Genomic DNA, 27,870 nt, shown 5'->3' with positions numbered 1-27,870 from the left:
AGCTTGTAATCACGACTTCATAAGTGGGAAATTTCCAATAGCACGTGAAGGCAGCCTAAGATCGGAGGACACATTTCTCCTCCAGATCCCTAGTACCCGCTTAAAGACCAAAAGATCTAGAGCCTTTTAAGTGTCTGGTCCCACCTCTGGAACAACTTACCAGTTCACATTAGAATGGCTTCCACCTTACCGGATTTCAAGTCATATCTTAAAACCCATCTCTTCTCTTTGGCTTTTAATATGTAGCAACGCGTGGCCATTGTATGGTTTTAATTTGTGCACTAATTATTTTTTTTCTCTCTGTTGTATTTTACTGTTTGTAGTGCAGCACTTTAGTCAGCTTTGTTTCATGTTTAAACGTACTCTAGAAATAAAACTGAACTTGAACTTGAAAAATTGTGTTTCAGTATGGTAGTTACAGTTGAAGTCAATGGGGCAATGGTTTGCACTAAACATTAAAATTCAGATCAGGTAAAAATCAGGTAGACAAAAGACAGATTGTAACAATCAGGAAGGAGAACCAAGAAAAAAGAACATAGACGCAATGCAGAACTTCAAACTAAAAGTCCAAACAACAAAAGCACCATGACACTAAACTCCAATACATATATTAGATCAAATCTAATAAATAAAATGAAATGCTATTTAGAGAGAGGCACAGTTACATTTGGTACAACTACCACATTTAAAAGTCTCCTATAAATAAGGGTGTATCCAGCCTATTTGCATGTAGGGCTGAACATTCTTAGTAAACTGCCCACAAATAGACTGTAATATGCAAGCAACAAGTTTCCTTTGTGTGGGCCATTGTGAGTTAACCTGTTAACCTTCGCCCACATTTGGGGCCTCACAGGTGAAAATAACCTACCTAAATTAAAACGGTAACAGTTCCTGACAAAGTGTGCTACACAAACAAATTAGGTATCTTTGGAAAGAAGACACTCTAGGCTTTACTATCCATCATCCAGAGTTGATAATGCTCAAAAAGATAAAAAGTTATAGACACTGACGTGCCTTGAAAAATGTTTTTCCACACTGAATGCTTTTTATTTCATATACAAATACATGAAATAAGTCCTGGAGCAATCCAGAAAAGTAATGGGTTGAAAGCCACGTGTCTCATTAGTTTATATTTCAAATTTGAAGACGATACCATGAAAAATGAGATTCCTGCAATATTTTTTCTGAAAATATTGATAGTCCGCCCACCCACTCTGTTTGAGGAAAAATAACCACCAGAATTGCAGTATTGCAGAATTATACAAACAATTTTAATCATTATACATATTCATGACATGGTCATACAGTCAGTAATCACACACTGATGTGCTTCCATACAGATGATAATCATACAGATGGGCCATATAATCAATAATAGCTGATTATTGAATCACAATGATAGCCATCATAGACTCGGTAATAAACACGCTGATGTGCGTCCATACATATGATAATCATGCAGATACGGCCACATTCCCCACACAATACACACACACACATATAAAAAATGTAGAAGAAAAAAAACTGTTTTTTTATGGATAAAGCAGATCGCTAAGTTACGCCCCGCTCAGATGACAGCTGCGTCACAGCGTGCGTCACGCTTTCAGGAGAGAGCGCCAAATTCAAATAAACTATATTCCGCTTTTCTGAGACCTTTTTTTCCCGTGGAAGGTCTAATTCTGTTTGTAAAACTGTATGCTACAACACCGTGTTGTTTTTTTTACCACCAAGACGCTGTTTTTGAGCGTAATTTATTCCATAACGGACGCGAACAATAACTCTCCCGAAGAAATGAAATGTAAACAAAGGAATATTCATCCTTATTACAACGTTATTGTTTCGCTGGACTAAAAGTGCTCGCTGGGATGTTGTTCTGTGGACCCTTACCTGTCTAACTAAACTGGGATTTCAGCAGTGGACGCGTTTGTGGCTCATTATTACAATGAATCTGGTACGTACTGCTTTTTTATTCTGCATGTTTTGATGTGTACTGCTTACACAAATGTAGCAAATACATTCCTTATAAGCTTTCCATCGAAAAACAGCGATCTGTCGTCAATGCTTGAGGCTTAGACCTTCAGAATGATATATAGTTTGTCAACATTAATGATATTCTTTCACGTTAAATTCATTCATAAACATTAAACTAGTGGGGGAAAAAAACGCTTCAGTGCGCCGTCACTCTGGCAAACGTTAACATGTTAATATGAGACTTAATACATTGAAATTGCTTACTAATGTATTACTTATTTATGCTCCATAGAGTACTTGTGATATCTGCTACTATGACTGTATGAAGCCAGTTGGCTTTTGTATTATAAGCAGCACAAGTTCAGTAGTATACCAGAAATGAACTTTTTACATAGAGAAAACTGTAAAACACAGGATGTATTTGCCATCACAAAGCTTTCTGAGTTTATTTGTTTCCACTAGATGGCGCTTGTGTACTTAGACACTTGCTTATCATAGTATAACTTTTCATTCGTTTAATTTGTATAACTTTATACTTTGGTTATTTTACCGTATTTATTGTGATTTCTATACCGAGTTATTGTTTACTTGAGCAAGATTGCAAGGTTGAAAAATAGTTTTTGGTTGTTTTATTTTATTTCCATCTTGCCTTTGTATATCACTTCCTGTTTAGTCATCTGCGCGAAGAGATGGAATGATGTTATCGTTAAAAGATTTAAGGTTTCTCTGTATGATTACAAGTCATCCGTCCAAGAAACTTCAAGATATAACCCCCTCTCTTAGCTTACAAGCAGGCAAAAGTGGTATGTTGATGTATTTTTTGTTCATTTAAGAGTTTAAAGTCCTATGCGTGTTTTTTGTAACTGAATGTGTGACTGATGTTTGTTATTCGTCCTGTTTATTTAGTTCTACGGTGTTGTTGGCGTTGGTGTTGATGTCCATGTCCATAAGTGCATTAAACATCTGTAAAAGGAACCTCAGCCTTCGCGTTGTGACTAAGGGAGGCATACAGGAAGTACATTAAGTGCAATTATTATGAAATACTAAACACTTAGCATGTTAACACGTTCAAGCACATAATCAAACAATTATAACAATTTAAATTTGACAGTAGTTTATAGATTTTCTTAAGCTGTTTTAATAAAAAGTGTATTAGGGATGCATGGATCATGATTTTTTTTCTTGGCTGATTCCGATTGCAAGTTTTTTACAAGGCCAATTATGATACTGATTGCGGATTTTTTCAGCAGTTTGAGTTCAAGCAGTTATGCTAATTGTGTCTCTATTTGCTTCTCTGTTTCTGCCATGGGATTGGCATCCTGAAGTTAACTAGGAATTACAGAAGCTTCAGTCTGGATCCAAGCCTTACGAAGATCTGAGATGACCGAACACCTGAGAAGAGATGATGCCAACCCCCCAGAAGACCTCAGATGATGCTAACCCTGGAACAACATATAAAACTAACAAATGTTGCTATTAGTTTAATCGCAACATATAATCATTGCACTGTTTGTTTGATTGAATGTCATTAACTAACTGAATTGTACTTTATATTTCTGCCATATGAACATCAACTTGCGAGTAACCACTGATAAGGTACTACTAAATATAATGTAGAAACTTTAAAACAGAAACTTACATTTTCTATAAAGCTGCTTTGCAATGATTTGTATCATGAAAAGCGCTATACAAATAAACTTGAATTTAAATTAATTGAATAAACAAAATGTTTATTTGCTCTGTTATATGCCAATTTGGCCTTTATTGTCTGCGGTCATTTGAAATTCGAGGCAACCACTGCATTGTAATTACGATCCACACAAATATGCTACATACATGTAGCATGTGCAGGTTTTTTTTTAAATGAAAATTAGATTTTAAAATTTCAAGATATAAAGCAAAACAGAATGATAAATAGGCAGTCCAGAGGTAAGATACATTTGCATTACATTTACATTTAGTCATTTAGCAGACACTTTTTTGCAAAGCGACTTAAAAATAAGGACATTAGAATCAATCAAAACCAACAAAAGAGCAACAACATGCAAGTGCTATAACAAGTCTTGGTTAGCCTAACGCAGTACACGTAGAAAGGTTTTGTTTTTGTTTTGTTTTGTTTGTTGTTTTAAAGAAAATGAGTAGATAGAATATATAAAAAAGAAACCTAGTGTTTTTTTTGTTTTTGTTTGTTAGTTTGTTTTTTATAAGAAACAAGAAGATAGAATAGAAAAAAGAAATTCCTCTTGGCTGGAAGACATGCCAAGAGAGCATTGCAATAGTTAAGTCTGGACAGAACAAGAGCCTGAACAAGGAGTTGTGATGCATGTTCTGAGAGAAAGGGACTAATCTTCTTAATATTGTATAATGCAAATCTGCAGGACCGGGCAGTTTTAGCAATGTGGTCTGAGAAATTCAGCTTATCATCAATCACAACTCGAAGGTTTCTGGCTGTTTTTGAAGGAGTTTTGGTTGATGAGCCTAACTGGAAGGTGAAATTGTGATGAAGTGATTGGTTGCTGAAACTACAAGCAGTTCTGTCTTAGCTAGGTTGAGTTGAAGGTGATGGTCCTTCAGCAAGAAATGTCAGTTAGATATGCTGAGATGCAAGCAGCTATCGTCGGATCATCAGGACGGAATGAGAGGTAGAGTTGAGTGTCATCAGCATAGCAGTGATATGAAAAGCCATGTTTCTGAATGACAGAACCTAGTGATGCCATGTAGACAGAAAAGAGAAGTGGTCCAAGAACTGAGCCCTGAGGCACCCCAGTAGCTAGATGTTGTGACTTGGATACCTCACCTCTCCAAGTTACCTTGAAGGACCTATCTGAGAGGTAAGACTCAAACCACTGGAGTGCGGTTCCTGAGATGCCCTTTCTCAATAGGGTTGACAGGAGGATCTGGTGGTTGACCGTATCAAAAGCAGAAGACAGATCCAGCAATATAAATAATGAAGACTTGGAAGCTGCTCTTGCAAGTCTTAGGGCTTCAACAACTGAGAGCAATGCAGTTTCAGTCGAATGTCCACTTCTGAAGCCAGATTGGTTACTGTACAGGAGGTTGTTCTGTGTGAGAAAGGCAGAGACTTGGTTGAACACAACTCGTTCAAGTGTTTTTGCAATAAAAGGTAGAAGGAAAACCGGTTTATAGTTCCCTAAAAGAGTTGGGTTTCTTAAGAAGTGGGGTTATACGAGCCTGTTTAAATGTTGAGGGAAAAATTCCAGTGTGAAGGGATGTGTTGATGATGTGAGTGAGTGCAGGTACGACTGCAGGAGAAATGGCTTGAAGGAGATGAGGAATAGGACCAAGCGGACAAGTAGTAGGATGACTGAAAAGGATGAGTTTAGAGACTTCTGCCTCAGAGAGTGGAGAGAAGGATCTGAACAAGTGTTTGCTGGTAAGATGTGTTTGACAGATTGTGGAGTGGAAAATTGTGCAGTAAGTTTTGTAATTTTATTAATGAAGAATGTGGCAAAGTCGTCAGCTGTCAGAGTAAATGGAAAGATAAAAAGACAATGCCATTGAAACACTGGTGTCTTCAGCATGCTCCATTTCAAGTGCATCTAAAGAGTGAATCTGTCATGAATCTGGTTCTTGGACTTCCATCCGCTAGCCACCAGAGATCGCTATTTCATTACATTGACTTTCACGCCACACAGACTGTTACATATCACCCTGGACTGCATTTCCCATCATCCATTGCACTAAGTACACAGCTGTCACCAATCACACGTTCACCTGAATGCTATTACACCCACACTAACAGCTACTCAGATCGTTCTCAAACTCAAACTGAGTATTGTTCTGCGTTTATCCCTCCCCAAGTATTAGCTCCTTTATGAAGCCATTCTAAGTTTTCTTAATCTAGTTATCCTGTTCATTGCCTGTAGTATTCATGTCTTGATCTTTGTCAGTGTATTTTGGATTGCCCTTTTTTCTTGCCATTTGGACTCTGTTTGCCCCTGCATGCACTATTGTTTGTGTCTACGGATTATCCCTGTTGTCAAGCCCTCTGGATTCTGTTCACCGATCGATGACCCACGCCAGCCCTAGGAATACTCTTTGTCTTACCTTTTACATATCTGTTTGCTGATGCTCGACCTTCCCTGTTTCTGACCATGTCTGTTATTAAAGCTTTGAGTATGGATTCGCACATCTCTCATCTCGTTCGCCCTGTTACAGAATACTCGGACACACAAGGATCCAGGTATGAACATTGCAAGACTGTTATTAGCCCTTACTCTAATTTACCGGACTATTTGTTGATAGAGTTTTTTGCGAAGGTATTAATCAACTGCTGAAGTCTAAGCTTAGGAGCCGCGTTCCTCACTTTGTCAGTTTATGGACTATGGTTTGTTGTGTGTTGGCTCTTCATTCACTGTGGGTGTCGCAGAGGAGGAACACACTACGTCTGTTACTGAAATGGTGGACGCACCAGAGCGCACTCACAAAATGGCGGCCACAGCAATGCACCGTCATTTCTCAATTGATTGTCATGAGTCAAGTCAAGTAACAACTGCTATTTCTGAGTCAAGTCACATCTCAGTTGATTGTCATGACTCAAGCCAAGTCACAGCTGCTATTTCTGAGTCAAGCCAAATCACAGTTGATCTTCCAGAGTCTCGTCACGTCTCCGCTGGTCTTCCAGAGTCTTGTCACATCTCTACTGGTCTTCCAGAATCTCGTCACATCGCCGCTGATCTTCCAGAGTCTCGTCACATCGCAGCTGATCTGCCAGAGTCTACTCACGTCTCTGCTAATCTGCCAGAGTCTCGTCATGTCTCAGCTAATCTGCCAGAGTCTCGTCACATCTCAGCTGATCTGCCAGAGTCTCGCCACATCTCTGCTGATCTGCCAGAGTGTCATCACGACACAGCTGTTCGTCAAGAGTCTTGTCATGTCCTGTCTGTTGCACAGCTGGTATCCCCAAACCCACTCACTCTAACCCTTCTGTTCCTGAACCAAGTCCCCTGTTTGAAGTGTTTCCCATGATGGGGATCACTTTATTTGGGCTGCATACACCACCACAGAACTGCCCATGGTGGCGACATCCACTGTGATGTCCCCAGAGGTAGCAGCTGATGTTGCAGAACCTCTTGAGGTAGTGATGCTGTGTTCTCTCGAGGCAATGGAATTCGCTGCAACTTCTCCAGAGGTGGTGGTACATGCTGCAGAACCTCCCGAAGCGGCGGTGCTCGTTTCGGCTCCTTGTATGGTGGTGGCGCCCAGCAATGTACTCTCAGCCTGTCGTGTTGCGGTCAAAGAGACTGTTACTGCTGTAGAACCTCCATAGGTGGCGGCAACAGCTGCAGAACCTTCAGAGGTGTCAGTGGTATCCACTAACGAACTCTCTGCCTGTTCTAGCCCTATTATTTCTGCGATGCGGAAAGCACGGACTGGTTCATAGAATCTAGGAATATTCGAAGCTTCGGAGGGGGAGGGGCTGAACATACTCTTCTCTCTAATAAAGGCAGGAATCTCTGTGCGTCTGTCGGTCTGTTTGCATTATTATTGTGTCGAGAACCCTTCAATCCAATGCCTTCACGCGTGGCAGGTGTGTTGCTGCGGATCCAAGGGAATGCAGTGTCACATATTGGTGCAATATGGACACGCGACACGTTCATAATTAATAAACTTTTAATAAACTACAGAACAGCGCGAGCAGGAAGCGGCGCGCTTATATGCTCCGAGAACGGACACTGCACTAGTGATACAAAACACACACAGGTCTGTTAACCCTCTAAGCGCCAAAGTCGCAAAATTGCGACAAGACGTCATACTTCATGAAATGGGCTGTAGTTCCTAATCTGGTGTAATGGCTCATTTGTATTCCCTTCCACTAGATGGCAGACATGTAGTACTTCGATTCTAGACCAAAATTGTTTGAGGAAATAGCAGAGTAAGTGAGCTATCGTGTCATTGATGCGGAAGCAATTCAGTTCATAGCGTGTGAGTAAATTGTGAGATTTGTGAGAGAAAATCGCCAAACGGCTAATAAAAAGTTGTACTGTGAGGATTTGTTGCAAATGTCATTCGCCGATTCTGACTCTGAAGGGGAATATTTGCCTTTTGGAAATGACGATCGGCCGTCTAATGATCGCGCTTCTCCAATGGTGCCATGGTGCAAGGCGCAAGGCGCGATCGTTCACAAAGCACAAACAAGTGATCATTTCAACACTTTGCCCAACGGGGATGGGGGTGGCAGGGGTGGACGTGGTCTTAGTGTCCATAGGAGAGCTGTTGATCTCTGATGATCGGCCAGATTGCGCTGTTTGTTCTGATCGCGCGCGCTCTAAGGGCCGCCGGCAGACAGTACAGGTGCAGTCAGTTTAGCGTAGGTCTGTGCGCTGTGCCATGCAATGAGAGGTACCATACTCTCAAGAACTATAAACTGTCACCTAGATACCTGATTGGGCAGATAGCTGGTCAACTGATCAAAAAATAGGCACATGTATTTTACTATGGCACAGTAATATAGTAATAATTTAGTACTTTCTCCTGTTTTATTGTTGGTTTCCTCTTTTCTGATCATTTGGAATGAGGAGAAAAAGACAAAAAAACAAACAAAAAAATCAAACATCAATTCAATATCTACTATTTCCTAAATATTATGAAATTCAAGAGGGCCGCCCCTGATGACGTCATAATATGCAAATTAGATGAGTATATTTACACCCCACATAAACTTACGGTCATGCCCAACATTTTTCTAATTTACAGTAGATCTCTATCTTTAAGCCATTTCAAGCCACAAGCTTTTGAAATCTTGATGTCAAAATCCAGCATTTTTTCCAAAAAACCCTGGCGCCTAAAGGGTTAAGAGCAATACTTTTAATAAGGTAGCCCAGTGCTTCATTTGTAAATTGAGAGGTCGCGAAATAAAGTGGGGTAACGGATCCGGCGAGAGGACCGTGTTTTGATTCAACGTCATTCGTACGGTCATGAAAAACCTGGAAAAGCTATGAAATTTTAAAACAGCAATTTCTAGGCCTGGAAAAATTTTGTAAAAGTCATGGAATATTATTTCACAAATCTCTGTATAATAGAGTTATATTTAATCAGGTCCTGAATTTGTGTGTATATTGCATAGTTTTACTCATTACCGCAGCTTTCGAGTTTATAATGAGGGAAATTCCTGCAAATATTTATTGAATATAGCATGTAGGTTAGATGAGTAAATAAATACACACAAAATATCAGATTAAATCAGTCATTTGAAAACAGCGTGAGTGATTCAGCTGGACCGCGTCTTCTCTCTTTCACTCTCTCAAAGCGGCTTCACATCGGCGCATCTCGTCTGCATTATAAGAGATGCATCGCATTCGGTTTTGTGATAGCAGAGGGTCCATTCACATGTTGCATCTTTTGAGCGCTTATGTTCATTATTTCAAATGTAGATGTGCGGCAAGCGCACTCATAATAGAAGCGTGCACATATATGTATACTCAGAGCTGGGTAGATTACTTACAAATTGTAATCCGTTACTGATTCCAGATTACACGACAAAAATTGTAGTCAGTAACGTAATCCATTACATTACACATTTTAGGTAATATAATCAGATTACTTTTGGATTACTTTTAGATTACTTTTTATTTAACTTGTTTATCACAATGATTTTAAATAGTATTATCCTTTACATAATGATGTAAAAAATGCAAAGAGTAAGAAAACTTGTTCCATTCATTGTAATTTACAACATGACCGTGCATTAAACATTATATTAGATCAAGGTTTCTCAAACAGGGTTTGTAAAGGAACTGCAGGGGGTTGTGAGTTTAATGAAAAGCTGACAATTAATTAAATCATAAAAAATAAAAATAAAAATAAATCATTTTAAAACAAACTCCGTTTCGAGGAAAGTCTCTTCACTCGGTGGCGATATTTGCAACACTTCTGAGCAGCTCGTACAAAACCTTAATGAATGGGGGAATCCTGTAACCTCAAAAACTGCTCACTGAATTCACAATTAAATTACGTATGTCAAATCAGCAACAAAAATCTGAAATTAATTGCCCCATGAATGTTGTTTCTTATGCTCAAATAGCATTTAAAAAGCGTATTTTTCAGGCTAGACCAGCCAATGCTCATGCGGAGTCATAATAACTGGTCTAGTCAGGTTTCTATGGGAAATTTGGCTCTTTCATTTAGAAGGTGGGACTATTCCTCCATATTTCTTCCATTCATAAGTATAGGAGTGAACCATCTTTGTATTTCTATAGTCTCTGTTTTAAATAAAACACTTACTAAAAAATATGTTTTTTTTGTTTGTTTTTTACCAGCATGCCAGGTGATCATTAATCAAAGAAACCGTGAACATGCAAATGTGATACTTAATTATTGAAATAATTGAGGTACTTAAAGCAAATATATTTGGTGAAATAAAGTTTAGATGGCAAAAAGTTTTGGAATGCCTGCATTACATGTGACTAAGAAATAACGTGAATATGTGCATTTTAATTAGTTATAATAGTTGTTAAAAAAAACTAATTCAAATAAAAATGAATGTATTCATCACCCTTCTTAAACCTGAAATTATTTTTGTAAATCCAGTGGTCTTAATGCTGTCGCCACCTGACTAATGACTGATCTTTGTGTGAATGTCCACAAAACTGGACTATATATACATATATAATATGTATATAATCGGTAGGCTATTTTAGAAAGGAACATTTAAAAGATGAAAAAGAGAAATTAGGGAGAATCAATGAATGATGAATAATTTATTGCTATTGTGTGAATTATATGTAATCATGTAATCCATAAAAAAGTAACTCTACTCTGATTACGAGTATTTTAAAATGTAATTTACTCTAATTACAATACTTAATTTTTGGAATCTGATTACGTAATCCAGATTACATGTAATCAGTTACTACCCAGGATATTCGAAAAAAAAAGGATATTCGAATCTCAAAATTGAAAATCTAATGCCAACCCACTGAACGAATATTCGAATAATCGAATATTCTGGTCCAGCCCTAATAGAATCCAGTCATAAAAGTGGAATTCCTATAATGCGAAATGTCAAGGAATATGCCACATTTTGGATGAAAAGTAGGGCAGTACACTTGAATCAAAACACGACATGGACTATGTCTGTGAATATTAATCTGCAAAAAGACAGTATATGAATCCTGCACATTCTGCGTGTCTCTGTGGAAATGAATGGTGCAGACGCACGGTTCCCTCTCGAGAGCGATCTCTCGACATGGCGTAAATGCCTTGGGGACTCCCTTCCTTCTTAACCTACCTGTAATCTTATTGCACAATGCCAGTGAAGTTGCAACTCTCACTGACCAATGCCACCCAAGACGGCTAATATGTGTGAGGCCCCGCCGCTATATAATGCGCTGTTTTGTCGGCATAAACTCAGAATCTTCCTCTTTCACACATCCTACTGAAGACAGCTGTGGATTTCCCTCTCGGCGTTCCAGCATGTCCAACGTCTGCACGCTGTATTCGGGACCCATCGAGGCCCCGGACACTCACGAGTTCTGCGTCCTGTGCCTGGGTCTTGCCCATGCAGAGGCAGCACTCAACAGGTTGGGCTGCCCGCACTGTGAGGAGTTCTCAGTGCGGGTGCTTAGAAAAGTGTTGCCCTCTGTGATTTCCCTTGGCAACGTCCCACTGGCGCCAATGAGCCGCTGGTGAGGCAACAGCGCAGAAGGCGCGATTCACCCCCCCTGCTCCCCGGTGTGCTTCACGGAAGAGTCTTTGGCCCGCCCCTGGAGCTTCGGAGATTATCTCGTTCGGTGCAGAGGGAGACGACGACGATCTTGACGAGGCGCTGTCCCTAACAACGTCCGAGAAGGACTGGGCCCACACTCCAGAGGAGCGCTCTGAAGTGGAGGGACACGCCGCAATCCAGGATGAGCTCGTCAGGATTCTCACCAGGACCGTGAGCGATTTCGGTCTAGAGTGGGAATCCACTGACAAACCGGCTAAGAGCAAGCTGGAATCAAAAGCTGCCGCACAGAGGAAGCAAGCCCCTTTCCTTCCTGACCTGCACGATGAGGTCGCCAAGGTGTGGGCTGCGCCCCAATCGGCTCGCACCCACGCTGGCGGGTCGGAGATTTTCACCAAAGTCGACGGAGCGGAAGCCCGAGGATATATGCACATTCCGCCCATCGAGGAATCCATCGCCGCACACCTCTGCCCCTCCTCCGCCTCCCTGAAGGCGGGTGCTATGCTGCCATCAAGACCCTGCCGTTTGACCGCACATGTTGCGGACAAAGCGTATGCCGCCTCAGGGGATGCGGTCTCGGCGCTCCACACGATGGCAGTGCTCCAAGTCTTTCAGGCACAGCTCCTGAAATCCCTGGACGAGGGCGGATCCTGAGGCATTTAAAGATCTTTGCGCGGTGACAGATTTTGCACTTAAAGCTACAATGAAGACGGCCCAGGCGATCGGCCAGAGCATGGGCTACATGGTGGTGCTCCACCGACATCTGTGGCTGACACTCACTAAGCTTAAGGACACGGACAGGAGGGCGCTACACAATGCTCCTGCATCTCCATCCGGCCTCTTTGGAGACGCGGTGGAGGCTATCGCAGAGCGCTTCTCAGAGGCACAGAATGAGGGTGATGAGTCACTTCCTACCATGCCGAGCTGCAGGCCAGCCTCCAGCACGGAGTAGATCCTCATCTGCGTCGAAGCGGCCCCCCTCTGCTTCCACTTCATCGGCGCCAAACCCAGAACCTGCTGTTCATGCTAAAACTTTGTGGCAGAGGATACCAAGAGAAAAGGGTCGTTACAGCTTCAAGAAGGGCGGCCGTCCCGACAGGGGAACTCCTCTGTCGGCGTAGAAGCCTCGTTCCTGACGGGGAGATACAGAGAAAGAGAGCACCGAGCAGCGGGCCCACCACAAAGTGCCCGATATCTTCTCACGAAGTCCCCTTGGTGGTTGCAGGCGCCTATGAGAATGTTTGTGTTGTGTATGTTCAGAATGCAATAAAGTCTGTGACACCCTCACAAAAAGTGCCTTTTTCTCCTCCTCCAGCAATAGCTACTTCACACGTGTATTGGGCGATGTTCACGCCCATGTGGCAAGTGTTGGACCGGCTTGCTCTCGACACTTCGCACATATGCACATCCACGTCGCCCACACATTCAGCAGAGCTAGGTCTCTATGTGAACAAACAAAAAAGCATGTTACGCCCCAGCCAGTCAATCATATATCTGGGGGTGCAGTTGGACTCGATCTCAATCAGAGCGCGTCTGAGACAGGAGCGCATACGAGAATTAATGTCCGCTCTGAATGCATTCAGATTGGACCGTCCCGTGGCACTGAAAGAATATCAGAGGCTCTTGGGACGGATGGCAGCCTGCAAAAGTTTGTCACCTCGGGCTGCTGTATATGCTCCCCCCCGGATATGGCTGAAAGCACAGGTGCCGAGGAGGGCGTGGAAAACAGGCCGTGCCCGTGTTGTGATCACTCGCAGGTGCCTGAACGTGCTGAAACCATGGCGGAACCCCGATCTAAAGTGGTCACGACGGACGCGTCGACGATGGGCTAGGGAGCTCATTGCGAGGGCGTACCAGCCTCGGGCTACTAGACGAAGTCGGAGAGAACGTGGCACATAAATCGCCTCAAGCTGAGGGTGGTATTCTTAGCTCTTCAGAGTTTCATCACGCAAGTCCGGGGGCATCACGTGTTGATTCACACGGACAACATGTCGGTGGTATCGTATATAAACCGCCAGGGCGAAGTACACTCGAGAGCCCTTTACAGACAGGCAGCACGCCTTTTTCTGTGGGCCAATCACCATCTGCTCTGCGCGGATATGCTATCGAGGGACGGAATTCCTCACAGAGAACGGAAACTGAACCCCAGGACAGTGAGGATGATATGGCAACGTTTTGGAAAAGCGGAGGTGGATTTGTTTGTGACGGAGGAAAACACTAATTGCACCCAGTTCTTCTCTCTGTCACGCTCTCCCTCAAGCTGAAGATTCCCCCCGCTGAAGATTTTGTCTCAAGTGCTGCACAAAATCAGAGAGGAGAAAGCGTCAGTTTTATTAATCGCTCTGTACTGGCCGAACAGACCTTGGTTCCCAGATCTGCTGGAAATACTAACGGCTCCCCTTGGCCAATCCCACTGAAGCGGGATCTACTGTCTCAGGCGGAGGGCTCGGTATGGCACCCCAATCCCGAATGGTGGAAACTTCACGTGTGGGTGGTGTGCCGGAACCGATAAACCAGGGCCCTTCTACTAGACGCCTGTACGCCTGTAAATGGGCAGTGTTTGAGAGATGGTGTGAATCGAATATTCGAGACCCGGATAACTGCCCCGTGTCGGCAGTATTCCCTCCACGCTTAAGGTTTATGTTGCAGCTATATCAGCATTTCACGCCGCTATCGAAGGGCTCTCAGTGGGAAAACACGATCTAGTTATCAGATTTTTGAGAGGTGCGAGAAGATTGAAACCCTCTCGCCCCCCTACAGTTCCATCCTCGGATTTGGCTCTGGTGCTGGAGGCGCTAGCCCTCCCGCACTTCAAGCCACTTCAGACTGTTGGCTTGAGGGAGCTGTCGCTTAAAACCGCACCGCTGCTCGCCCTTGCTTCGGTCAAACGCATGGGGGATTTGCAAATGCTCTCTCTGAATGCAGACTGCATGCAGTTTGGACTGGGTGATTGTAACGTCACACTTGTAACATCACACTCAAGCCGAGATTGAGCTATGTGCCTAAATCGCTCTTGACACCGTTCAGAGTGCAAGGGGTGGCGCTTTCTGCTTTCACTCCAGAGTCGGCCGCTTCATCGAATGCCGCTCCTAATCAGGTGTTGTGTCCAGTGTGTGCTTTGCGAGTGTACATCGACCGCACGGCTCAGTTTCGGCAATTCGAGCAGCTATTTGTATGCTTTGGAGGCAGCACTAAGGGGCAGCCTGTCTCCAAACAGCGCCTATCACATTGGATGGTTGGAGCTATTGCCTTGGATATATTCCAGCTGGGGAATGGAATGTCCTATTGGTGTCAGAGCCCAATCTACAAGGGCGGTTGCCTCCTCGTGGGCGTAGACTCAGGGCAGTTCCATCAAAGATATTTGTATGGCGGCTGGATGGACTTCGCAGAATACCTTCGCCAGATTTTACAATTTGGACGTGTGGTAATTAGCCTTGACAGGTCTTGTCGGTGAGTACGACCCATGGCTCTACCTGCAACCACTAACCGTTTGACTGTATGGTGGTTTCGACTAGGTCATATAGAGGATCAGGGGCGGAGCCATCGTCATGTTAAGACTGTGGCACCTCGGATGTGGCCGAAGTGTATATATTGTTTCAAGTATTGTGCCCGGCCTTGCTGTTCACATGTTGGTTACACTGTTACATTACATGCTTGTATGTATGCTTCATTTTTACTATAATGCTTTGGCCTTTGTAAGCCTCTCATTAGGCTTGCCATCGTACATGGTTTCTGAGTAACCTGATTGGATCCCTAAGCGGGAACCTACATCCAATCCTCTCGAGACATGTCACAGGGGCGTATACGATTGGTTGGGGATTGTTTTTAGTGTTTGCAAGGAACTGTTCACATGAGCTCTGCCGAGGCTGAGCCTTTTTACTTCGCTGCTTCCACGGCATTGTTCAACAGTCCCGAAGGCGTTTGCGCCATGTCGAGAGACCGCTCTCGAGCGGGAACGTCTCCGGTTACTATCGTAACCTCAGTTCCCTGAGAGACGGGAACAAGACATGGTGTAGGCCGCCGTGTTTGCTGCTCAGGTCTACTGTGCTGTTGGTTCAGTCGGAAGATTCTGAGTTTATGCCGCCAAAACGGCACATTATATAGCGGCGGGGCCCCGCCCCTATTAGCCGTCTTGGCTGGCATTGGCCAGTGAGAGTTGCAACTTTACTGATGTTGTGCAGTAAGATTTCAAGTAGGTTAAGAAGGAAGGGAGTCCCCAAGGCGTTTAAGCCATGTATCGTTCCCGTCTCTCAGGGAACTGAGGTTACGATAGTGTAATCTCTAGAACTGCTCTGAATCACTTCATGAGCATTTTACAATTTCTTTTGAGAAAACTATCGTCATATCATATACAAACAGACAGTAGGGGCCGTGCACAGGGGGAACATTCATTAGAAGCATTTAAATCAAAAAGAAAAAGTACTCAAAAGTTATCAGTTAAATCACTTTAATAAAGTAATTGAAAAAGTTATACTACTATTACGTTTTAAATAGGGTAATTTGTAATCTGTAACCTATTATATTTCCAAAGTAACCTTCCCAACACTGGCGCTATATTATGCAAGCCAGGCCAGTAGTTGGCGATGTCACTTTGTAGAGATTTTTAGCACTTTCAGGCCCCCTAAAACACCATTGTGTAAATGAACGATGCAAAAAAATAAAAATAAAAATGTTTTCTGTATTTAGTTGAAAACATTGTCATGTAAACACCCCCTAAGATGACTGCCATATTAGCCAGTTTAACATAAACAAAAAAAATATTACCAATCTGAACTTGAATCCACACAAATCAGTGACAGTATGATTTTGCTGTAGTAAGAAGTTAGTTTAACTTTTATGGTTTCGCCTCAAAAGGGGATATTCCAGCAGAGATGAACAAATGGAGGTGAAAGAACATTTGCATGAAAGAAAGCATGAAGGAGACCCTGGAGAAACACAGTTAATGTGCCATGAACAGGGTGTGATGAAATCCATTTACCAACAATCTGGTGTGTTGAAGAGGCTTGGGAAACATTGCATAGTCAAACTATTCACTTAAAAAATAACAATGCATGAGGTAAAAAACAACAGGAAATACACTTTTCTGCTTAGGCCGTTCTGTTGCTAGGCATTGTTATTGTTCTAACTATTCTGGATGATTGCTAGACTAAACATTTCTAGATTATTACTAGGCATTGCCAAAAAAATTTTGCTACAATGTTCTGACTGGTGACTAGTAGGGCTGGGAATTGCCATAGACCTCCAAATTCAATATTATTATGTTTAGCTGTCGATTTGACATTTATTGCATTGTATCCATGGTTTCAATGACCAGGTGACCAATTTATGCCCTTTTTACAAGATGTTAAATAATTCTCTGATGTGTATGTAAAGTTATAGCTCAAAATACCCTACAGATCATTTTTTATAGCTTGTTAAAATTGCCACTTTTAGGGTATGAGCCAAAATGTGCCATTTTCATGTGTTTCCCTTTAATTGCAAATGAGCTGGTGCTCCCAGAGAAGGCGGAGTTTCAAAAGCTCATGCTCCAGTACAGTAGCAATACCGGGGCTGTCCTTTGCAAATAAACAGTTCACTATTAGTACAAGCCTGTTATCTTTACAGTAAACGTACTCGGTTTAAAAGTCAGTCATCTGATTATACTGTGCATAATAAATACACTTTTATGAATCACACAGATGAGAGCACGGCGAGATAAAAATTACCAAATAGCTGGTCTCATGGTGCCATCACATGCTATTACAAACTTTATGGGCCAATTTTACTAATAGCTTGCACCAGCGCAAACCATATTTTGGCTTTAAAATTGTACTGTCAAGTTTTTACTAAAGACTTGCGGTGACGAATTAGCGCTGAAAAGGCATGGACACAGTTATTTTTGCACCTGACCTTATTGAATGTGCATTTTTAGGAGTTTCCCTTTCAGATGCAAAAGTCATGGGAGGAGAGTATTCAAATTAATCACGCAACGCATTTTACTAATGTTTTCGGTCGTTAAATTACTAGCATTTGTGGCATCATTTAATGCCCAAAAAAGCATGTCTTAAACTATTTTGCGTTTGAAATAGCTCCAATTATTGTTGCTAGGAGGAGGCACTGCAGAGAACAGAGAGCACGTTGTAGAAGGGAGAGGATTTTTTCCACATTTATTCATCATTATCCGAACATATCGTTTGTGTAACGGGGAGGCATTTTCATTTAGATCCGTGTGCAGCTTTATTAGTTCCACAGAATAGTCAATAGTATACAAGCAGAGGTCAATCACAGACGGTAAACACAATGTAGACAAGGCAGAATCATAAACCAAGTTCAGGCTGAGGGTCAGGGCAGGCGGCAGACTGAGAACAGAGCAGGTCAACGAGGCAGGCAGAGTCAGAGTAGGCAGGCAGAGTTTGTTCGTAATCTATATAACAGTCCAGGTCAGCAACAGGAACTCAAACACGGGAATAACGCTCAGAAATGTCTGCATGGGCAAGAACAAGACTTCGCAGTGAGAGAGGGGCAGGAATGGTTTATATATGCTGGTTGATGTGGAACACCTGTGCAGGTAATCAGTCTCAGGAACGGAGTGATATGGGAAATGGAGTCTGAATGTTAGTACTCAGGAGATGGTTCCCTCTGGTGGTGATCGGAGGGAGCCACAGAGGCTGAATTTGTGACAGTTTGCCAAGCCATGTTATTTTTAATTTGCTTCAGGAAATAAAAGACGACTTAGAATACCAGGTCTATCAAAACTTCTAGCAAACCTTCATTTTTGGCCTCTGGTTCTTTTCAATGTACTTTGGCTTATTTATTTATTTATTCTTTATTTGCAACTATGTTCATTTGTGCTGCGCTTGGTATATTGGTATATTGCATCTGTGTTCTTTAATTTGCACACTGTTAGTAAATCACTCGGCAGAAATTTCCCCTCCCATTGGCACTGTTTAGGAATTGCACTCTCATGCTAATTTGCCCTCTTTAGTAAAATTGGCCCTATAAGTCCCACTTGCAGTAGCGTGTTTAGTTTACCCACCACGCAAAGCACGAGGGGGGAACGTAATCGGAAACACGATTTTTCCTGCGATCGCAATTTCTCCTGAGTAGGAAGGAACAATAGTGCTGACAATGGCATTGACATCTCCAGTAATGGCGGACTGCTGCTTTTCACTAAGGGCTGTGTTTATGCTATGAAGCTGGGTTTCTGTGTAAGGACACCTGTGAGCCTGTACATCCGAACACAGAGCAGGTTGCATGCCATGATTGCTTCATTGTTCAAATGCAGAAAAACGCAAGGCACCTTCGTTAGCCACTTTGCTATCTGTTTACAAAAAGGGGTGGGAAGAGGGCAGACTCCATATTTTGCTCAGAGGCGATCATATTCAAATAACAAGCTAGTTACGTCAAAACCAGCACCAAATTGAAACAGGTCGCTGGATGACACATTTTTAAACTCAGGCAGTTTATAACAAACTGGCTACATATTTTCTTTTCAGCTTTTCTGAGCTGGCAGACACAGCAGACACCTAACTAAAATAAAAAAAATAAAAAAAAAATTCATCCGATGTCACCTTTAATATTCACTTCCATTGCACAAAAGTTTCTTTATAGTGGAAGGAGGTCCTTTTAAGAACAGTTCACTGAAAGGTTATTTTATGGCATTCCTGCAAAAAGAAAAAAGAAAGAAAAGAAATATTGTCTTACTAAGACATATCATTGGGAGATATAGAGTGACAACTGATGTCTTTATTATCTCATTCATTTACATCAGAATTTCATTTTACTTTATGTCCATATTAATATCAGCAAACTGCTTGGAATTGTATATTTTTGTTTGGGTCTCTGAGTAAAATTGAGGTGGGGTTTTTTTTTTTCTCCTCTAGTATTCCCCTATATTATTCTATATGAGCCATTAAAGGCTGATGTACGAAATATGATACTCAACAAAAAAAACACAAATTCATTCATTTGTTATTTTATTTCATTTTATAATATTATTTTATAAATTACATTTTTTTTAAATAATCTTTATAACTTTTATAATTACATTTTTTTTAAATAATCATTATGATCGTTTCATTTCGTTTATTTCATATGCCAGGCTTTTACAGGGTTGAAAATCACTTTCTATCACTAACTATCTGGTGGTACTATTTTTATAGTACCGGGGGTGTTTAGGTGCTTTTGCCTACACATCACTTCTGCACTTCAACTATTAGAGCACCACCATTAATTTCAAAAGCATCTATTTGATTTTGTTCTGGAACCTGTGTGGAGTGTATAAAATCATCTTCAATCTTCAATCAATCTTTTTTAAATAGAATTACTGTTTTTACTCACTGTTGTTTATTTACAGTGAATCTGCTCTGAAAGAGCAGGAGTTGGGGACATTTTGAACACAGTGACATGGGCCCCCTGACAATTTTTTTGCTTACAAACCTCAAAAGTCTATGCCCAGCACTGAGTGAAATACAGGTGGATGGCAAACAGTGTATACAACTGTCCTGTATTGGCTGTACCATGTTTTGTGCTCATCCATATTTGAAATTCCCAGTTCATAACAATTTCATAACAGGCGCATTTCAATGAATCATAGCCAAGATATTTAATACAGGCCTATTCACAAAGTACTCAAGAACAGAAATAAAAATGTTCAAATTAAACCTTATACAGCAACTGTAGCAAGTGACTTTAAATGTTTTGATTCTGCCATAAAACCAAAACAATGACAAGGACATTTAATAATGCATCGCAAAGGTGTATGCCTCGTGCACAATCAGAAGGACACAATTCTAAAATTAATTAAAATTAACTAAAATTAATGTTACCTGGATAAATAGAATGCAATTATTTATTTTTGTATGATTTTAGCTAATAATAATTTTGCTTTTATTTTTAGTTTTTTAGTTTTTCATTTTCATTCAACAATGTTTTGAGATAATCCTTGTGCATTAAGGAGTACTATTTCTGCCATTCAAAAGAACAAAAGAACACAAAGCATTCCTATACATCCAAAGATCTGGCATGACACTCTAGGTGACACATTTCAATAGGTCAAACATCTGGTGCAGCTGATTGGTCCTTTTGTATCAGCAGCCAATGAGCTCACTGCTCAACATTCAAGTACTTGGCTAGTGCTTGTTGTAGCAGTTGCAGCGAGCTTCAGAAACCCCCCACCTTCCCCAGCTCCACCTGTATAGATCTGCTACGAGGTGACTCGTGTATGCTATATGGGGTTATTTTATATATGTTATGTGCAGCAGCATGCTCACAGCAGCATGTTGTGGATGTATTAGCAGTAGCAATTCTCGATACTTGCTCTGGTGCAACAGCAGCATAGCAGATCTATTTTGCCAAAATCAAACACATTAACACTGCCATGTATATTACCATGCTAATCCCTCATCTACAGCGCCTATGGGATGACCGGCTCTAGAGGTGAGGTCTAGAGCCATGTCTCCTTTATATGATTAATGTGGGAAAATGTAGCAGAATTCTCTGTATGTAGCTTTTAAAATGCTTGACTTTATGTGGCTGTGTTCATCATCTCATCATTCACAAAACACATTTCGGTCTGTGCATGTATGCTTTTATAGTATTTTGTGAAGAACACATGTCATGATAAACACACACCCTGCATCAAGTCGTCTGATTTGCCCATCACTGCTTACAAATAATATTACATGCAGGACATCACAAGTCTTCAAAAGCTCAACCCAGCGAGACATGAAATTAACGTGACGAGCTGCTGAATACAGATATTTCTTGCTCATTTCAATGGGATTTTGTTGTTAATATCCTTTCTTGTTGTTAAGATGTGACTAAAGACGTATTTCAGCCAGTGGTATAATGGTGACATACTGTGAATTAACCTCATCTGCATACAAACACATTTGTATACTGCTAAAAGTATTTAAATTAATCCTCATTGGCTGTAATGTGTAATATGTTATTCTCTTATAGTGGACACCAGTGATAGGTGAAATTTGTAAATATGTAATTTTTTGATCTCATGAGCATTTGTTCTTTGCCTTTCAAACACACAAGTAGTCCTAATATTTAAGTTACATTCTTGGACATGGATAAATACACATGCATACTCTTTAAACTGATTTATGTCATTCTTTTTTTGGCAAGAATTTAAATGCAGATATGCAGCTACCTGTTACGTGTATGTGTCTTCTCAGTTTCCTGTTTTCCCTTATTTGGTTTTGTTCCAGTTCTTCTCATTAGTTCTTCATTAATCATCGTTAAGTCTTATCACCTGTGTTCACTTGTTATCTTGTTTGCTCCTGAATTTGTATGTCTTTATAAGCTTTCAGTTTCGTGGTAGTCTTCGTCCGGTCTTAACGTATTGTAATGTATTATTGTTTGAAACCCGGTTTGCTCGTCACTCTTTGAGATTAAATCTATTCACTTGAATTACTGCCTCTGTCATCTTCTGAAGAGACGTTACGTTACACTACCAAGCTAAACCACACCTTAGCTAGACCTGTTGACAAAAAGCTCAAGCTGACAAGACAAGAAGCTGTTTTTCATTTTTGTATTCATATATTATGGGCTCTCGTGTTTAGATGGCCACATGCAAAATCCCTTTCTGTCAATACAGAATTCATGACTCATTCTGCATTCCACAGTCTCATCAGATTTTCTGCCTATCTACTTCAATGTTGTAATACAACTGGTGTAAACGAAACTTAAGTTTGAGAACCCTTTCCTGACCACTCTACTAAGTTCACCCAAAAATGACAATTATGTCATTATTCACTTATGCCCATTGCATCCTTTTTTTCCGCAGAGCACATAAGGAAAAATCAAGCACATCAAGAACACCAAGCAAATGTGGGAAAGCAAGTTTCAGCACAAGGAAAGACTACCACTTAATGATGTAAAATTTCAATCTGCTCCTCTCACATTTGGACTGCTTTATTTTTATGGTACTTTCTCAGTATTTTGGTCCTTTTAGAACTTGTCATTGTATAGAAAGAACTATGAAACGAATCTTTACAATTTTCTACAGAAGCAAAATACAGCATAGAAAACCAAGCATAACGGTGAGTAAAAATTAGACTTATTTTCAAAAAAAAAAATCAGTTTACATTTTAAAGATTTTAACATGTAAGTAAACACACAAATTCAATATCTTAGATGCTCATATATGAGCATTTTAAGCTGAATATGTACAGTATATTGATTAGGAAAGGATGTCGTTCACTTCCTGTTACACACACAAACTGTTTCCCCTTGATTTAACCTTGAAACATGAGAAATTTCCAATACAAGCATTATTTGAGCTTGAGCAGTACAAGGTGTGATGATGATGATGATGCAGAATAATATGGGCACAATTTAGATACATGCGTGATAATGACAGCAGATAATTTAAAAACAAATTTATTCAATGTAAAGAATGCTTTAGAATGCTTTTAGGAAAAGAGGGAAGATGTAAGAGAATGGATGAGGGGCAGAGCAAAGGGTAAAGACTGAAACACACAGGAGATGAAAGACACACAAACATAATAGATAAGCAAAGAAAGAACAAAGAGAAGCTAGATTTTCCTGAAGGAAACAGCAGGGCTTACAAGATAGACATTTCAGGTAAGGTAAGTTTAAATAATGTTTTTCAGATTGTACTTCTGTGGAAATTAAATGCAACATCAAAACTGCTTTGTCTTGACACTCAGCTGTTGGTTACATTTTAAATAGTAAAGAAGTTAATGGGAGATTTAAATCAAGGAAAAAAAAAAAAAGATTAAGATATCTTATCTTTAAAACCCAAATTATATTGCACACATGAAAATGAAATTGTCTCCAAAACAAATCTGAATAGAAAATATTTATATACAACTTATACAGATAAATTTAAAGCTGCAGTCCGTAACTTTTTTTGATTAAAAATGATCGGAAATCAATATTTGAGCAAGTACATAACCAGCCAGCCAGTGTTCAAAACTATCGCCTTACTTTAGCCTGATTCACAACTCTAAGCCTATAATAATGTTTTCTAATTTGAGTGGTACGGGTATTTTTTTTGCAGGAAATTCGAGCATGGCACTGCGTCATTATGTCACGTAACATAAAGAAGTTGTCCCTGCTAGTAGGTTATCACATGTGAGGATCCTGCAGGAGGCAGTTCGTTTATAGCCTTGTCTCACAGCAGCTAGAATAATTACATTTTGATGGCGGATTGTAATCCAGAAAGGATTATGTGTTTATGAAACACAAGTGAATGAAATTAAATTATATTCCAGTTTTAAACGTGCTTCTGATTACAGATAGCCTGGGATTACACAAGATTTGTATTTTAAAGAAAACCATTTTGAAGGGAGCATAATTTGCTTATTGGGTTAAAAGAATTTCTTAATATGAAATTTGAATAGCATGACAATTAGATTAGACTGTACAGAAATTGAAATCTACACGTTAATACACACTATACTCATTGTCACTAGTCACGCAATGCTGATGTTGTTAACATTAATAATTTGAGAATAAAGTATAACAATGCCAGAGTACAGCCCACGTAATAAAATAAAGATAATTCCGCACCTGGCTGCAATACCAGGTTTTCAACAGAGATAACGACAAAGAGGCAAAATTTACAGACTACAGCTTTAAAATAAATTAATAACTATTTTCAGATATATATATATATTTTTTGCTTAAGTATAGAATTCAAACCTACTGCATCAGGTGTCTAAAACGTTAGGGGAAAGAACAGAATTGCAAGATATATACTCAGAATTCTGAGAAAAAATGTTTTTGATAAACCTTAGAATAGGGAACACTTATTGACTATTAACTACAACTTTTCCCTCAATAAATTCCTAATTTGTTGCTTATTAATAGTTAGTAAGGTAGTTGTTAAGTTTAGCTATTGGGTAGGATTAGGGATGTAGAATAAGGCATTGATATGTGCTTAATTACTACTAATAATTGGCTAATATTCTAGTAATATGCATGCTAATAAGCAACTAGTTAAGAGATTTTAAAATAAAATGTTACCAAAATTTCACAATAAATTTGCAATTGCGAGACAAAAAAATTGTCTGAAGAATGTTGGTGACAATGGTTGGAAAAAACAGAAAAAAAACTATGGAAGTCAATGGCCTCCAGCAACAGTTTGGTTACCCATGTGCTTGGTCTACCCAAGTATCTTCTTTTGTGTTCAGAAGAAGAAAGACAAGGGACAAGGATATTTTGGGTTGTTTTAAATGTTGCAACTTCTGGAGTTCATTATTTAAAATATCTATTGGTAAAAGCAATTTATGTATGCAGAGCCGATCCTCCCTATATGCAGAATACGCAAGCTGTGTAGGGCCCTCGAAACACAAGGTGGCCCCCTTGCTCTCAAATATGTTTTAATTTTAGTTTCGTTTTTGAGTTTGGCCAGCGGTTATGAAAACATGAAGGATCATTTCACCCTCTCTACGTAAAAATCAGTCAAAAGTAACGTGAATGTCATACAGTCTCTTGCTCAAGACAAAAAAAATGAGTTGAAAGTGTACCGAGCCGCGGAAGAGATACTGTTTCTCGAGCTCTTTCCGCTAGCACGATTCGAGACGGAGTGAAACACGGACATATGTGTTATACACACTTACATCCCCCAAAAAAAGTTTTGCGTAGGGCCCTCAAAAGTCTAGGATCAGCACTGTATGTATGTTACATTTTGTCAGATAATTCAGACAAAAAATCAGAAGAAAAAATATTTTGAGTAAAGATCATGAAGCGTGTTATGCATGTAAATGCAAAATCTCATTCTCATTATAGTATATTATGAATGTAAATGTATATAGCACTAGTCCAACAGTAGTCCCTACAGTTTTCAGAGATGCGTTTCCTGTGGCTGTTTTTAAGTAGCTGTTTTGCTCCAGCTCTGAAATTGCTCCTCAAGCAAAGACCCAACCCTCTGCAAAAGATGTTGGACCCCTGCTCCTTATCGCCTGTCCAGAACCACTCCGGAGCACTTTTGAGCTGATGAGGTCACCCACACAATAAGCGAGTGAGTGAGCCACAGGGCACACTTACACCAGTTCATGCACATTACTCTACTTTACATTCTCCTCTCCTCTTTCTCCATGCACATTTCTTCCTCTGGGCTTCCTGTCATATGTCTCTTTCCTTTCTTCTCTTCTGTGCCCTCTGCTCTGTTTTATCTCTTTGCCGCTTTTCTGTCTGCTCACCAGGCATGTTCTCTTTCTTCTTTTTAAAACCGTCACACAGATAATCTGCCCCTCAGGCTCCCATCCTCTTTACTTAGTAGCACACACACAGATGCACATATGCCACAAACATTCTACAGGCGCTGTCTTTTTCCTTCATATTTGAACTCCAACCAGCCCAATGGGGAAAATATCACTGGCAAAATCACACTAAAATCATGCTCACAGACATCCATCTGCTCTATTACAGAAACATCACACAGAAACATGCTTTCCCATAATCACAGGCCTCGAGTGCTGACCTCTGTGATGCTCTGACCTCACTGTGAAAAAAGACAAGCAGAACACTAGCAATGGAAGGTGGGCAAAAAAAACTAACAAACCAAACCAGGTTTGCTGCTCGTGGGTGGTTTAATTAACGTAGACTGTGTGTGTATGTGAGCATGAGTGTTGACATGTACTTGTGTATGTGATAATATGTAAGGAACAGAAGCACACACTCACGTTTCTGTGTGTTGAAAGAACACCACAAAAGGATGACAATAACATGGTACTCCAAGGTATTTCAAAGAATATCATGATATATCTTTCAGTGCTGTTTTGTTCATGGTGTTAACTGCACAAATTAGCACAGATCAGTTTACCTTTTGCAACAGCTGAGAGCCAGAATACTTGGCCGCAATGGATTTAATTTCTCCACCAAACGCTGAAGCCCAAAGTTTTACACTAGACAGAAGGAAATAAAATTATGAGGAAATTAATTTGACATAACAGGTACAAATTTGGCTATGAGAGATAAGAGCAATATAGCGAAAACACTTGCTTAAACTGCATTTTCAAATCATGTATAATTATAATACATGAAATGTGTACGGTATTTAAGCAAATACATCCTTTAAACTGCATGTGTCCCATCACACATCTGTATGAAGTGAACTTTAAAATCAAAAGGCACTGGCTAAATAAATAAATGCATATTGTGACCTAAAATATTTCATTCAGTTCATTTTGTAAAGCAGTCTGGGCAACTTGAAAAATAGCAAATAAAAAAGTTGGGACATAATGACAACAATATAGGCAATAGCTGTACAAAATCAATACAGCAAACAATATACAAAACATCCTATTTTATTTGTAGCCTATTATTAGCACCTACTAATTATATACAATAAATACAGAAAAGTATACTTACACTGACAGGGGAATTCCTTGATGAGATGCACATACTCTGGTACTGGGTGTAATCCACAGCAGGACGAAAAACACACAATACAAAACACACTTCATGATTGCACTGATGTCCAGAGCTTCTGAAGAGATGAAGAATTGTCTGTCAACAAACTCAGCTGCCGACTAACACAGCTTATAACAGATATATGTATGGATGTGTCGCGTGGAGTGCGTTCCAGTCAGAGATGTAACGAGGGAAGCGCATGAATGTATTTTTGAAGGCAAGCCGCCGCTGTCATGCTTTATATACTCCAGTCGTACTGCAGTTTTACTCAAATCAAGTGCGCCGAAAGAGAGAGGTGAGAGCAGAACGGACCGATGATGCGAGGACGTGTCATGTCTTCTCTTTCGTCCGCTTTCTGAGAAACTGCTGCTGTTGCCTTTATTGTTCTTCAGAGGAGAATCCGCTATCAAATGAAGCCATGCGAATCGAAATGGACGAATCGAATGATGAAAGAGTGAACAAAACAACTACCGGAAAAACGGGAAACGACACGACACGACAGACTGAGTGAATGAGTTAAAGAGACTACACCACAACTACTGTATGACTACAGATGCGCCTCAGTACTCAGCTCCCACCACAGGAATAGCTTACTAAACTCCTCAGCAATTAGCTTGTCATTAGTTAGTGATTGGAGTTATTGAGCTGGTGAATCTCATGAAACCTGTCTATCTATCTATCTATCTATCTATCTATCTATCTATCTATCTATCTATCTATCTATCTATCTATCTGTCACATTTGAATGTCTATGCACTACATTTCTTGTAACACATGGAACACATCACTTCCATCTTTATTTGACCCGCTAACTCTAGCACTCTATTCTAATTCTATTC

The 27,870-nt window shown here is 40.4% G+C and overlaps 1 protein-coding gene across 3 annotated transcripts in view; it reads right to left on the bottom strand.

The window, feature by feature from the left end:
- The window catches only part of LOC306848563 (voltage-dependent calcium channel subunit alpha-2/delta-3-like), a 235,059-nt gene extending 207,459 nt beyond the window's left edge, over window positions 1-27,600 (bottom strand). For all 3 annotated transcript variants that reach the window (XR_013782255.1, XM_079383198.1, XM_079383197.1), the window contains exons 1-2: window positions 26,990-27,600; window positions 26,442-26,523 (exon numbers count right to left, since the gene is read on the bottom strand). Coding sequence is in view for 2 of the 3 variants with exons in the window: in XM_079383198.1 (XP_079239324.1) it covers window positions 26,442-26,523; window positions 26,990-27,084 (177 nt within the window). In the remaining variant the exon portion in view is untranslated. The remainder of the gene's footprint in view (window positions 1-26,441; window positions 26,524-26,989) is intronic.
- Window positions 27,601-27,870: the final 270 nt, after the last annotated feature.

Source organism: Barbus barbus (assembly GCF_936440315.1).
Source record: "Barbus barbus genome assembly, chromosome: 28".
Taxonomy (NCBI): domain Eukaryota; kingdom Metazoa; phylum Chordata; class Actinopteri; order Cypriniformes; family Cyprinidae; genus Barbus; species Barbus barbus.
This window is presented reverse-complemented; position numbering and strand designations above follow the sequence as displayed.